This window comes from Syngnathus floridae, chromosome 4, assembly GCF_059516105.1.
Source record: "Syngnathus floridae isolate MCC-2025c chromosome 4, RoL_Sflo_1.0, whole genome shotgun sequence".
Classification (NCBI taxonomy): Eukaryota; Metazoa; Chordata; class Actinopteri; order Syngnathiformes; family Syngnathidae; genus Syngnathus; species Syngnathus floridae.
The window spans coordinates 10,517,378-10,530,936 of NC_142416.1; the positions used below are offsets into that span (position 1 = coordinate 10,517,378).

General features: G+C 39.7%; 1 protein-coding gene across 4 annotated transcripts; it reads right to left on the minus strand.

The window, feature by feature from the left end:
* Positions 1–15: 15 nt before the first annotated feature.
* Positions 16–12,360, minus strand: tmc6b (transmembrane channel-like 6b). 4 transcript variants are annotated; one of them, XM_088373860.1, is made up of 21 exons: positions 12,265–12,360; positions 8,390–8,554; positions 7,390–7,520; positions 6,567–6,731; positions 6,015–6,170; positions 5,548–5,656; positions 5,377–5,461; positions 4,759–5,016; positions 3,695–3,909; positions 3,470–3,614; positions 2,997–3,152; positions 2,713–2,891; positions 2,539–2,629; positions 2,353–2,450; positions 1,982–2,077; positions 1,815–1,890; positions 1,408–1,541; positions 1,108–1,284; positions 897–975; positions 724–810; positions 16–513 (listed from the first exon to the last, which is right to left on the minus strand). In XM_088373860.1, the coding sequence occupies exons 2-21, from the start codon at positions 8,443–8,445 to the stop codon at positions 499–501; spliced, it is 2,508 nt and encodes an 835-aa protein (XP_088229986.1). In that variant the 5' UTR covers positions 8,446–8,554; positions 12,265–12,360; the 3' UTR covers positions 16–498. The 4 variants fall into 4 exon arrangements, with proteins under 4 accessions (XP_088229986.1, XP_088229988.1, XP_088229987.1 ...); XM_088373862.1 differs by having other exon boundaries at positions 8,390–8,551; positions 12,265–12,332; XM_088373861.1 differs by lacking the exon at positions 12,265–12,360 and adding an exon at positions 9,613–9,766.
* Between the last annotated feature and the right edge of the window lie 1,199 nt (positions 12,361–13,559).

Here is a 13,559-nt window from a genome sequence, read left to right on the forward strand (position 1 = left end):
GTCCAACAACATGTATAAAATATAACTTAGTTTTAATAAGTACAATTACAGTGTTATACCTAAAAATACACAAATGTAAGACAATTTCCAGCATCCAGTTGCCTGCGGCACACACGTTATATCACAATGTAAAAAAAAGACTATTGCATACTTTTCACATAAGATCTGAAAAAAAAAACATTAAAACAGTTCACAGTTCATATGAAAGTGCATCTACAACTTTTCAAAACATAATGAATCAGTTTATCACTTATGCAGTCTATTATTTTGACTCCCTAACATCTGAGTTCAGTTATTTTCTCAAAGCTGAAACCTTTGTTTCATTTTTCTTATTGTCAGAGAATTTTTCCTGATCAAATACACCTATGTTCAGTTCAACAAATGCTTTAGACATTTGAATTTTGGTCATATGGCACTACCCTTTGTCAGTGATTTTTCCAGTTAAAAGGCCTTCAGGTTTGAAGGAAGCTTGACAGCTGAAGTGCAGTCGTTGGTGTCTCAACAGTTGGAATCCTGGGAAAAAAAAAAAGGAGTTGACAAGGGTTAAATTCTTTTACGACATAGATGTAATCGTTCAGTAACGTATGTTGGGATGGAGTTTACACTGCATTGGTCTATTGACACAAATTAGATAGTTTGATGGATTTTTAAAAAGAAAACTGATATAGATACTAAATTGGAACCACGCACTTAAACCCACAGCGCAAACCCAGATTTACTCACCTGGCTTGTGAGTCTCCGGGCGGAGGTTCGTCTCTGCTCATGGATGGACTGCAGGCGAGTGATGATAAACTTCTTGTCTTCCCCTTCCTGAGCAGGGAGAGCAATACACAGTGGGATGTTAAGAAAAATAGCCAAAGAAAATTTAGGTGGGTATTATATGCAACTTTGCATACATTCTCGATCTGCTCTTGGAGTAAGCTGATAATCTTCCTTTGACCATCAACCACTTGGCTGTGGAAATAGATGACGATCCTGACGGGAATAACAGAAATTGTGTCATTGTCCAATGAGGAAAAAAACAGAACCAACCAAGCATGTTGTGTTTGAACTGTCACACAAGCATTTGTATCCATTTATATTAGATTTTCACTGTTGAGTACTAACAGGAAGATGCCTGCTCCCACAAACAGGAAGAGTGGGTTCTCCACCAGAAATGAGTGAGCCCTGGCCAACATGGATAAATTGGGATTTTCTTTTTCGAGGTCCTGCACCCAACGCTTTCCAGCCTGAAACATCGTTTTGAGTTCACGAAAGGGCCCACATGACGAGGAGGGCGTGATACTGCAGGGACAGACAATGCATATGACGTGAATGAGACAAGTACGAGTTGGTCAGAGGTGATCTCTATTTTGGCCACAGTGAGAAACAAAGACCTTATGTAAGTTATTTACAATGTGAGTTTACCTCCACATGGTGTAGGTGACGCACACAGAGGCTCCGAGGAAGGAGGGGAAGCAGAGGAGAGTGATGAAGATGGTGGTCATCTGGCTGACTCTATATGGTCTACTAGGGGCCTGGCAGTTCATCATTACACTGCTCTAGAGGGTGAAGGAGGTTGTTGCGTGTAGTATAAAGATTTAGTTTCCATCTAAATATTACATGTAAGACAACAGAAATGATCAAACCGCCTTCACATTGTTCATATTCTATCCCTACTACAACTAAACGTACAGTTGTTTGGACAAATATAAAGACAACAAAATAGCTCAATATTTATATTTACATACATATACTCACATCCATACTATTGTCAAATTGTGTAATTGAAGAATATGCATCTATTTGCATAGTTTCTACAAATGACAATGTACCTTTTTAATGTAAAAAAGCAGCAGGAGTTTCAATATCTGCACCGCAGGCAGCAGAGGCGTGAAGAGAACGCCAAGCCTGAAGAACACAATTTCCCATTTAGTGATCAATCAGTAAGTTAACAGTGAGGTTTACACTGTTGACATCAGAAGCAGAGCTCATACTGTACCAGGCTAGCGTTTGCCCATAGATGAGGTCAAGGACATTCTTGGCAATATCAAACACTGGTTTCCTCTTCTTCTTCAGCACCTTCTCTGAAAACAACCTGCAGACCAGAAGAAAAGTGAAAAAGTGACATGCATCAAAAGGCAACATTTGGTATTTTCTCTAATCCCCACAGTAGATCTATACAGGCTCAAAAACGTACATACACCCGTTAAACTATTTTTTTCTCCACACCACAGCGCCACCATGTGTTGGATGTTGTCAGTAATGCTGCATGTTGCCCCTAATGAACTCACTCACTACCTAATTATACCCAATCAGCACACAATAATCAAAACACAATCTCTTTTAGCACTACAATTGTGAATGACCCACCTCCAAAGAAACTCTCCAAACAAGGTGTCTAGAAGAGTAAAGATGAAATCTATTAAGAGGAAGCGATAAAGTTCTTGGCCAACAAAACTCTCCCAGCACTGCGGATGAAAGAAATCGTTACAGATCGAAGAAAACCAACGCAATTGACAGACTCTGAAATGATTTCTTAGAATGATAAGCTCTTACCTTCAGGCCGAGACTATTTGGGTCAGCAGCCACCCGACCCAGCCAATGGTAGCAGAGGACTCCAAGCACGCTCACTTTTAACATCAAGTTTCTAGAAAAAGACATACCGGTGCCTTTTTAACAGTCTGATACTCTGTTTTTTTTGCACACATGCAATTGCTCTGGTGGTCCGACCTGCTAATGGCAACGTATGTGCGGATGGTAGGTGACTCGTATTCCTCCATCCATGCGGCCAGATTAAACATAATAGGCAGCAGCAAGTTGATACAGGAAACCACCACAGGGAGGGCGAGGAGGCTGGCTTCCTTCAGCAAGGGGTTCATGGTCACTCTGCGAGAACTTTGCTGGAGGTTCTAGAGAGATACAGGGAGTACAAGACGGGATGATATTAAGTAAACAACAACCAAACAACATTCCAACAAGAGGGCACTCTACCAACATTTACTACAGTGCCATACCTGGTGCATGTGGTCAGAGAAGAAATAGATGGCGAGCACACAAGCGGTGGTGCTCGCTACACAAATAGCCCACGCCAGACAGTGGACTGCCAGTCTCCACAGATTCTGGCAAAGAGTCTTTTTGGTGTGTTTGCAATTCACCTCTGCTAGCAGCTCCTGCAAATTGGGGAGATGACGCGAGAAAAGGTTTAGCATCACATTCTTTCATGCTAATTATGGTATTATTTGCAGAAAGTACCGAAAGCTCATTTCTGTTTGATACAATATTTCTATTATCATTTGTGCAGGATACCAAACTGACAGATCTCTAACATGTTATTGTAGTTTTATGTATAGAAAGCCACTCAGAAGAAAAAATGTTCTTGTTGAATTGATTTGCTAGATAATGGGTGAGCTCAGCTCAACTCTACTGCACGGTGGATACATCGTCAAAGTAAGGCAAAATGCAAACAAACGATTATTTTTCCTTGTACCTTGAGCTGGGTGCAGATATTCCCCGACATGAGTTTAACGGAAGATTTTTTGATGACCTTGAAGTCCCAGGAGCAGAAGGCCTTAATTGCCAGGATGCTATGAGATTTGTCAATTCGGAAGCTTCGACCAAATGACTTTGACATGCTGGTGGGAGATGAAATGAAATAGGTAAAGGGAGAGTTAAGTGTTCTCATAGTGCTCATTTCTCTAGAATAAACACGTACCTGTACACAAGGATGATACATGTGACAAAATAGGCCATGCCTATAGTAAAGAAATAGGCAAGAGGCATCTTGTAAGGCAGATGCTTCAACGTGCAGTCCATACTGATGCCATTGGACACGGACATATACTGCGCAGCACTTTGATTGGTGCAGCTCGTATGCAGCGTGCAGTTACAGTAGTACCCATAGTACATCACTGAGTCCGAGAAATATCCCTGAAACATGAAATGCAATTCATTTGGTTAATATTATTTATTTACAGATCCAAGGTGACAAGAACGGCACAAAACATTTATGGAAATAATGATGGTCTCAATTTACTCAGCATGAAATATGGGCCTGTTTAATTTAACACTAATTTATTTTTAGGTTGCATGAATTGCAGTGGGTGAATGAATACTACACAGGTTAATTGTATAACCCATTCTATATTCATCCAGCAGAAATGCATTTAATTGTTTTGCCTGTTCCTACCGTATTTTCCGGACTATAAAGCGCACCGGACTATAAGGCGCACCTTCAATGAATGGCCCATTTTAAAACTTTGTCCTTATATAAGGCGCACCAGACTATAAAGCGCACCATTAATGCATCATGTCAGATTTTTAATCCAAATCAAATCATTCTCCGCTTTATCTTTTTTATTTCAACTTCAGATGCAACAAATTACTTTATAATCACAAAGTAATGATCCATAGTTTTTTTGATTCATGATTTATAGTCTTCAGCGGGCCACTTATGATTGATTTCATGACACAATGCTTCGGGTCAGTTTAAATTTAGGAATTTGGTCCATATACAAGGCGCACCGGACTACAAGGCGCACTTATAAGGCTTTTGAGAAATTTTTTTTTTTTTTTTAGGTGCGCCTTATAGTCCGGAAAATACGGTATATGTCGCTGGCATAGCTAAATGAACAAAGAGACATTATTTTGAGTAAATATTTTTTCCAGACCAATTTAGTGAAATTGGATCATTTCCAAAAGCACCCCTGATGATCTTTTGAAATACACTAATGTGGAGTGGCACACCTTCGGTCAAATGATATTCTAAGCACATCTTACCGCTCCAGTAAACAGTTCCAGTCCAGTGAAAGCTCGTGTGTTGTTAAACAGAGCAGGTGGGTGCACTGCCTGAGGAAGCACTACGAACACACCCGTCATCAGAAAGAGGAAGAGATTGAAAAAGAGCAGGGTCTTGAGAAACAGGAAGTACGACAGGACCCCGCTGCCGAAACGGCCGCTCACTCGCTTGAGTGCTATTTGCCACAGCTGGAGAGAGTGCACGAAAGACAGCCAACTGTACCAACTCTGTCTTGCAGCCTGAGAGTAGGAAGTGAGCACAAACAACGTTCCGTTAACACCATTCACCCCATCGCATCTTCGAAAAATATCCAGATATGTCATCTCTGTTAACCACTGTCAGAAAATGTTTAAATAATTGTGCTCTTGTGTTCTAAGCATGACAAAAACTTTTTTCTGATGGCTTCTTATAGATTGATAACTTTTCGCTTCACCTTGTCTGTCATGTGATGATAATGCAGTCATTGCCAAATTATTACACTTACAACAGTAATTTAAAAACAGTAACAGAGTCTTTGTGAATACAAATAAGTAAGAGCAGTAAATCACAAAAAAAGGGTGGGAGAGGCGCTGTAGATAGAGGAGGTGAAAGTAACTCACAATAATGATGTAATATTTGAGTCGACTGCAGCAGGGGATCTGCTTGCTTGACAGAGTGCGTCTCTCCTTTTGCAAAGCTAACTTTCTGCACATGAGCACAGAGGCAAACACAATATTCAGCAGACAATAGAAGCCATCCATACAAAATAATACAATCAAACACTACTGCACCTGAGTTCCGTTTTTTCTGAAATACTAAGAGGCATAGCCCGGAGCATCCTGACTCTGTCGCTCACCGACAGGTTCTGCAGGTTATTCACCAGACGATCCCTTTTATTTGCTAGAGCACAAAAAATTGGTGTGAATTGGAGAAAAAAAAAAAGTTAAATATACTTAACAGCCTGCAATAGCCACAAAATAGGTACAGAATGCTCACAACTGACTCACACCCAATACAAAGCCATTTTGAAATAAATCAATGAAAATTCAACCCTAACCCTAAATAAATGAGCAGGGCAACTGTTAGAAAAACCTTTCATTAGACTTTCTTGCTACTGTGAACTATTACAATGATGATCACAGTGTTGAATTTCCAACTGTGATCATTAATACATCAATACTTTATTTTAACTGATCATTAATACATCAATACTTTGTTTTAACTGATAGGCCTGTTAACAGTGTTTCACTCTTCTCACCCTCTGCATCTACACTGTCTGTCTCGATGCCATAACCTCGAATGCTCGGTCTAGCCGAGCGGGAGAAGTCTTGGATGGAGGGTCTGCTCTGCTTGCGTCTGCGAAGCTGCATGGTCTTGTTGTAGTATTGAGAGATGATGGCTCCCCTGTTGCGACCTAAAAAAGCACATGGACCCAGTTCCGAAAACAGTCATCACCATTTAGAATCTTGTTTTATGCATGCTCCATAAAAAGGTAAATGGTATAGATGACACTTCACTGGTTTCTTTTATATCAAACAAATTATTTTAGGTGCATTACCTGACATGTTTCGGCGGTTTCTTCCGCCTTCATCTGATGAAGGCCTGATGAAGGCGGAAGAAACCGCTGAAACATGTCAGGTAATGCACCTAAAATAATTTGTTTGATATAAAAGTTCCATAGTGTTTCCATGCCTGACCAGCAAGTATTTTAACTCTGTTATCTGAAAGGAATCCTCTGCATGCAATGCGTGACAAGACAACTAAAAACTGTTAATGAGCTCCGTTTCTCCACAGGTATGGTAAGACCAACCGATGGTGCGACTGGGCATGGAGGACAGGATCTTCAAGGTGGCTGAAGACCAACGTTCACTAGTGGCAGGGTCTAGTTGTTCATCATCCTGCATTTCCACCAGTCTTCCCTGATTCCGCCGCTCACTGCGCTCTGGTCCAGCACTGGACAGATGAGCCACATTGTCTAAGGGAATAAAAATAAAAAAATACAACGTAAAAGTCACTATTTTTGTATGGTAGAACACAGACATTCGGCATGGTCATACTGTAAACAAAACTTCCTGCACTCACACCTTTTGGAGGACATAAAAAGTGTTGTAGGCACATGAACTTGCCACTCAAAATTGATTGCGTTCATTTTTATAGCACGTTAATTTGCAATGGTATCAATGAATCCAATGAACATGTTAAACTGACAGCCACGTCCCAAAAACATGCATGGTAGGCCGATTGAACACTCCAAATTGCCCATAGGTGTGAGTGCGAGTGTGAAAGGTTGTTCGTCTCTGTGTGCCTCGTGATTGGCTGGCAACCAGTTCAGGGTGACCCCCCGCCCATTACTGCCCGATGACTGCTGGGATAGGCTCCAACACGCTCGCGACCCCCATGGGGCAATCGGTACAGATATATATATATTTACATATACATACACTTAAATCTCGATTTTACGCAGACTTTGAAATCTAGAATTTGGGAATCGTGTTAACCCCCAAAAGCCCATTGTATAGAGAGTTTTTTTTAAAAATTTTTTAGAAAGGCATGTTTTTAGTCAGCTGAAGGGGTCCTTTGCCAAATGAATGTTGTAAAGTTGTGGATGGAATCCAGTTGCGCTGCTTATGTACCTCGGCTTTCATCATCCAGTTCTTTCGGTAGTTGCTGCAGTTCGAAGGCACCATCCAGGCCTCCATTGTGAGTCTGCTCTGCTATAAGCTGGTGGAATGAGTCATGAACACCTTCCTCATCTGCTGGGCTTCTGAGCGTGATAAACAAATAAGAGCACAGTCACAAAGACAGGAAACAAAACTATAAACACAAAAATACAAGTGGTACAAAGATACAAGCGATACAAGTCCCACTTCAGTACAAACTCACTGAGAAAAAGCTAGAGCCTAGAAAACATGACGGCAAGGTATCCGGGTCATAAATACTCTAAGTGGAACAAACTCTAAACAGAAGCTCTGTGTCAGCTTGATGTACGGTACGTCAAAGCCCACAACACGGTTTGCATAAAACAAAAACTACAGAAGTGGTTCACATCTGTACTGTTAGGCAACAATCACAGTCACAATATGAAACCGCATTCAGAGTCAACAACAAAAAGTTTCCATTTCTACCTATTAAATCCATTAATCTCTAATGCATTTAGTAGTTAAACCATTAAATCTTGAAACTGTGGATTATTTAAATATATCTAAATATATCAGGAGCACATTTTCAATCAGTTATTTTTCTTTCAGCATTTTATGCTTTATCAACCTTTGTTTCATTATGAAGCTTACAAATACTTACAGAATGGGGTTGGGTGAAACTGGCCACTTACATTGTTGTGTGACAATAATTACAGCAGAGCTTTGAATTCATGGACAAAGGGACAATAACGTCTCCAACTGGGTCAACTAGTGAAAAAACTTAAGGCTCTTCATAGAACTTGAGAGTGTTCAAACAAGCAAATAAAAAATGGATTATGATCTACCCTTGCACAGACAAACAATGTCCTACAGCAAAAGCCTCCAATCACCTGAATTCCTTACTCTCCGCCCACTGAGCTTGAAACAAGCCAAAGAGAAAAGTACACAACTGCAGTGTCAACAAAACATAAAAATACACAACATTTCCACTCACTCTAGTCCGGATTCAATGAGGGGATGACCGAGGTCAAAGTTCACGTTCCGAGCCATTCTTCTCTCCCGCTGACGGGTCGCGCGTGGACTCCTTGTTGCAAAGTTCACACCCTCACCAGCTCATAAATGCGCTCGACTTCCACCATGGCACTGACTCCGCTACCTGCTGAAAGGGGAGGAGACACAAAAGAGGAGGCGGGACCATGAGTACATGACTAGAACACGACAGGTAAAGAAAGGAGGGAAAGCCAGCGCACTACTTTGGAATCTGGACACACGGGTCTTGACTTGCCCGGTGCACTCATTCAACTCTATGTGGAAATGATATCTAGACCTTTATTAAGCTTATTATGATCATTAAGAATTTCTCCAAGTGTGCTTCTTAGTAAGGGGGGGAAAAAAGTAATATTACTGCCACATAGTTCTGTGATAAAATCCTATTAGGGCTCTTTACATGGGTGTGGGTCTTCCAAATTAAACAGCACTCTTGTCAGGACTTGCCATGAGAAGTAAGTCATTGTGTCTCAGTCAAGAGCTCCTTTGTAGCAATGCATGTGATGAGGACTGAGTCAAACGTCACCGTGTCCCTTGGAACGTGAATATTCATGAACAAAAGCAGAATAATGCATTGTCAAAATTGTGTGCAACCAACTTCATAATGTCAAGGGATTACTTGAAATTTAAATGCAATTCAATCCATGTCAACTTTCTAAACCAAATATCCCAAAACTAATTGATTCCCAAAACCTAAAACTAATTGATATTTGTATGGAATCAAAATAAAACATTTGTGTTGTTATAGTGTTCCTTCGCTATATCAAATAAAAATGAAAGTCTTGATTTTTCAATAAAGGGATAGAAATGAAAACATGTCACGATTTCATTAATAGACAAAATAATGATTAATCAATATTCAAATAATCATTAAATGCACCCCTATCTGTAACTGTTTATCCTCACTAGGGTCACAAGTGTACTGGAGCCTATTCTCGCTGACTTCGGGCGAGAGGCACAGTAAACCCCGAATTGGTTGCCATTTCAAAAGTATAAATCTAATCAAAGTAATAATATTTGAATCATTATTAAAATAACAAATTAATCAGTGAGGAGGAAGAAAGCACGCAAGCTCACACATCTCATTTTGTTATTTTTAGTCGTCACACATAGCATAAAATGAAATCCACCACAAAGTAAAACATTATTGTATGTATTAATAACACAAACCTTTGTCTGCAAGTGAGTAGTGACAGAAATGTGGAATTTAACCAGTTGGCTAGGGGCTAACAGTCTAAGGTTAGCAGAGAAATCTTCAGTTTGTGTGACTTGTCAACACATCACAAATAAATTGGAAACAAACGCAGACCATTCACAGTCAGAAAACATATCTAAGTCCTTAAAGCTTTTTGTGACAACATATACGTACTAAAAGGAGCAAGACAGTTTTCCTTTAGAGCTGCATCGCGCGCCTTGTCTTCATATTCATCCATCAATAACCCTATCTGCTCCTCTAAAATCATGAAGTAGTTTTCAGTATTTTAAGCTTTTATATTTTGGTGACTTCCCAACAGTGCAAATGATGCATTTTACCGAGCAATGGGAAGCGGTGGCCCTTCGTTTGTTAAAAGCTCACTTAGGATGTTACTTTGCGTTTCTATAGCAGAACATAATCACAGTATTATCACCTCTTCTGAAAAATTCATTTTGTTTCCCTTCAGCAGTTGTTCTTTTAAACAATTTCACATCACACAGTGGGGATCCCGATGGGTGCTCGTCAAAGGCTACCTCATATCAAAGCGATGGCCATGTTTTTGTAATCCAGAATCCCAGCCTCGGGGGTAAAATACAATATGTCATATAACGGAAGCGTTTGACTTCATCACCCAAAGTTAGTGACAAATATGTCATAGGGGAAGTTGGTGTGTTTTCGCTCATGACACTTCTTTTATGGGTTTTACTGATCAATAAATATACCTATAAGACCACTTTGCGTCTTTACAAACACGTATCAAGCAACCTTGCATCCGGAATCCCAAATGTCTGGCCAGAGCCAAGACAAGTCAACCGCATCTAATATTCCATTCATCAACTGTTGTCTGAGTTAAGAGGTACTAAACAGCAAAAGTATCCATGTATAAGACTGAGTATATTTTAGTGTCTGGAATGCGCACTAACCCATTAATTGTGGAAATAAACAACCACGGTTTTTTTTCCCTTTTTGCTGTCTATTTCCGAAAAATGTGTCTATGATTAAGCTGTTCTGATTTTTGCACAATACTACGAACGTCTAGAACAGGCGTGTTAAACTCATTTTTGTCGCGGGCCACATTGTAGTCATAGTTTCCGGCAGAGGGCCAATATGACTGTAAACGCTTTATCTTCTACGCAGTATAGACTACACAACAAACTGATGAATAACCAGTTTTGAAATCAGAGACTAGTAAAAATTGTTCCAATATTTTAAAAAGATTACTAGCAATAGCTCTATTTTTTGAATTAAGTTAAGACAGTTCGCAGTCGATGCACAATTTGTCTTCGGGGGCCACATTAAATGATGTGGCGGGCCGTATCTGGCCCCCGGGCCTCATGTTTGACACCCATGGTCTAGAAGTTAGAAAAATCTAAGATCTACTAGATTGATACATCTACAGAAAAGCACATTTAACCAAAAGGTAAGGAGAGCTGCAATGCTTATGCACACAGACTAGGATCACTGATAACCTGGATGAATTCTGCTGCTTGGTGATGAAATCCTGCCGCTGCCAGTGAAAATGTCCATCTTGAAGGGGGCTGGCTTTTCTTTTTAAACTGGGCCGTTTGAGAACAAGTCGCCTCTTGCCTAGATGTAACGCAATACTCCAACCTCTTGGTAATGAACGCCCATTTGCCTCATGAGAGGTTGGAGTGAACAGTGTTTCATTTTATGGAGCTAAAACGACTGAAACCGAGTGCTGTAATTGTTCATCCTTTCTGTTTTAACCAGAGGAATCATGTCTGCATGAATGCTGTCTTGTTTACTGGTGGGAAAAAGGCGTAGTGACTAAGTGTGCATTTTGTTCTCATGGCCAATACACCAGGGATAGAATACTGCGGGGGAGTCATTGCCACACTACTGCCCCCAAAATAGTCCAGATTAAAGTACAGACATAGATGACCAAAGTGTTCAGATTGTCGTACAGGCTGATTAATTCACAACAGGAAAAAGGAGTGGTGTCACATCTGTCATTGTAAAGAAATGCTCAACTTACTAAATGGGATGGAAGATTCCCAGAGGGCCAAACAGAATCCAGAGTTAAAAGGAATGTGTCCAAAGTGCAACAACAAAACCCAGCAGAACAACTGTCTATAATTGTGTGCTTACTGCTTAACTTGCATGTAGATTGCAACAAATCCAATTTTACTACAAGTGGGTCTGCATCCATTCAACCCAGACCAGGGGGGCCAAAATTATAAAACTGGCTTCATCGGTACGGAAAAGACCCCACTGCGTTTGCAAACACAAAGTATGCATCGAGGAAAGTGGGAAGGCGCAAACACAGTGTACGTGGAAGCTCCAAAACAACAAACCATCCTGCCATTGTTCAACAAAAGACACAAGCGTTTCACCCGGCTCGGTTTTGTTTAAAACGTCTGCATTTTTCTTCTCTGGATAACATGAGGATAAAATAATATATTTATATATATTTTTTAATTCATTGCTACTCTATCAGCTGTTAATGGAAAGCTGGTCGTTAGATGTCCCGGTGTTACTTCGTCAAATAATCAATCTTAATAAAAATGTCAAAAGTTTCGATACGGCGACATATATTAATTCTATTGTTCTAACAATGCCTGACTGAGATAAAATGCACGAAGTGAAATAAATCTGCATTCACTCACCGGTTCTGAAACTTTTCAGACAGCCGAGTCTCAGTTTCCCAGTTGTCAAAACAGTCAGTAGCCCGGTCCAACCACCGAACTCGCACGGGGGAAACCATCATGATTGAGTGGGTGTCTGATTTTGGGGCATTGTACAAAATGCAAAAGCGCAATGCTGTATTAAGTTTGACGCGTCTTATATCCTGCTTAGAACCTTTTTTTACTTAAGAAAACACTGGATTTATGTATTTAGCAATATCATGACACTTTTATTGATGAGTGAGTAATCTATATGTTACCCCCAGGCAATTCTCACAGTGGCTACGTCTGATTCGCTCCAGTCGCGCAACGGGTATTTGGAACCACTTTTTGAACAATATTAATATTCTATACTTATATTTAAAAACACATTTAGTGGTATAATTAAATGATAATTTTAATAGAGTCTTAATGTATGTATTTTATAAATGTATGTAAATATATTTTTACTGCTATGCAATGCAACAGTAGCCCCCAAGGACCATATGAGAAGCAGGTGGGCTGGTCTATAAATTTTGTAGGTCACCAGTGACGGGACATGAAGATTTTTTTTCCTTTTATTTTCTTTTTTTCAAGTCTGTTACACAAGTGATCATTTGAAAATGTCAACAGTGACAGAGATTTACAGTTCTAAGTTTCCTAATAACTATGAGAAATCATGATCAGGATTGTGTCTCACGTAAATTAATATAACAAATTATTAATAATAACATGCAATACTCACAACATTAACAAAGGAAATTTAAGCGGATTTGCCATGCCAAAAATGTGTATGAAACTGGTAACCCTTCACATTAATCAGTACACAAGAACTTGCTGTCACTTTCAAAATATATGTGACTCCTAAAATACAGTTTGCAAAATCGCCCCATGTTGAACATTATGTTCTGACTATCAATACATGCAAAAGGAGTCAATGTACCGGTATTGTTCTTCCTCCATATCTATGATGCAGACGTCATGCTGTCAGTAATGCAATTGGTCAACCTCCTACAATTGTTTTGCAGAGTTAACTGTAAGCAGAGACTGTCTGTGACGTGACAAAAGCAAAATTCTTGCTGACAAGATGAAAATGACAGGGTGAACTTAATGTTTACATTTTTAGGGGCATCTTATTTTTTTATCTGTTACTTCACCGGATAAATTGTCATTGCATTTCTATTCTAATGAATGACAGAAATGATCTGTGTTGTCTTTTATTATTATTATCATCATTATTATCACTATTATTACTATTTTGTCATTTTAATTTGCTGAGGTTTAGACGCCATAAAGCC

Excerpts from the sequence above, each read along its gene's own strand:
- tmc6b (XM_088373860.1), bottom strand. The coding sequence starts at position 8,445 with ATGGCTCGGAACGTGAACTTTGACCTCGGTCATCCCCTCATTGAATCC. Across the intron at positions 5,462-5,547 it reads TCAGAAAAAACGGAACTCAG|AAAGTTAGCTTTGCAAAAGG; the intron begins GTGCAGTAGTGT and ends GCTCATGTGCAG. Across the intron at positions 5,017-5,376 it reads TCAAATATTACATCATTATT|GCTGCAAGACAGAGTTGGTA; the intron begins GTGAGTTACTTT and ends TCCTACTCTCAG.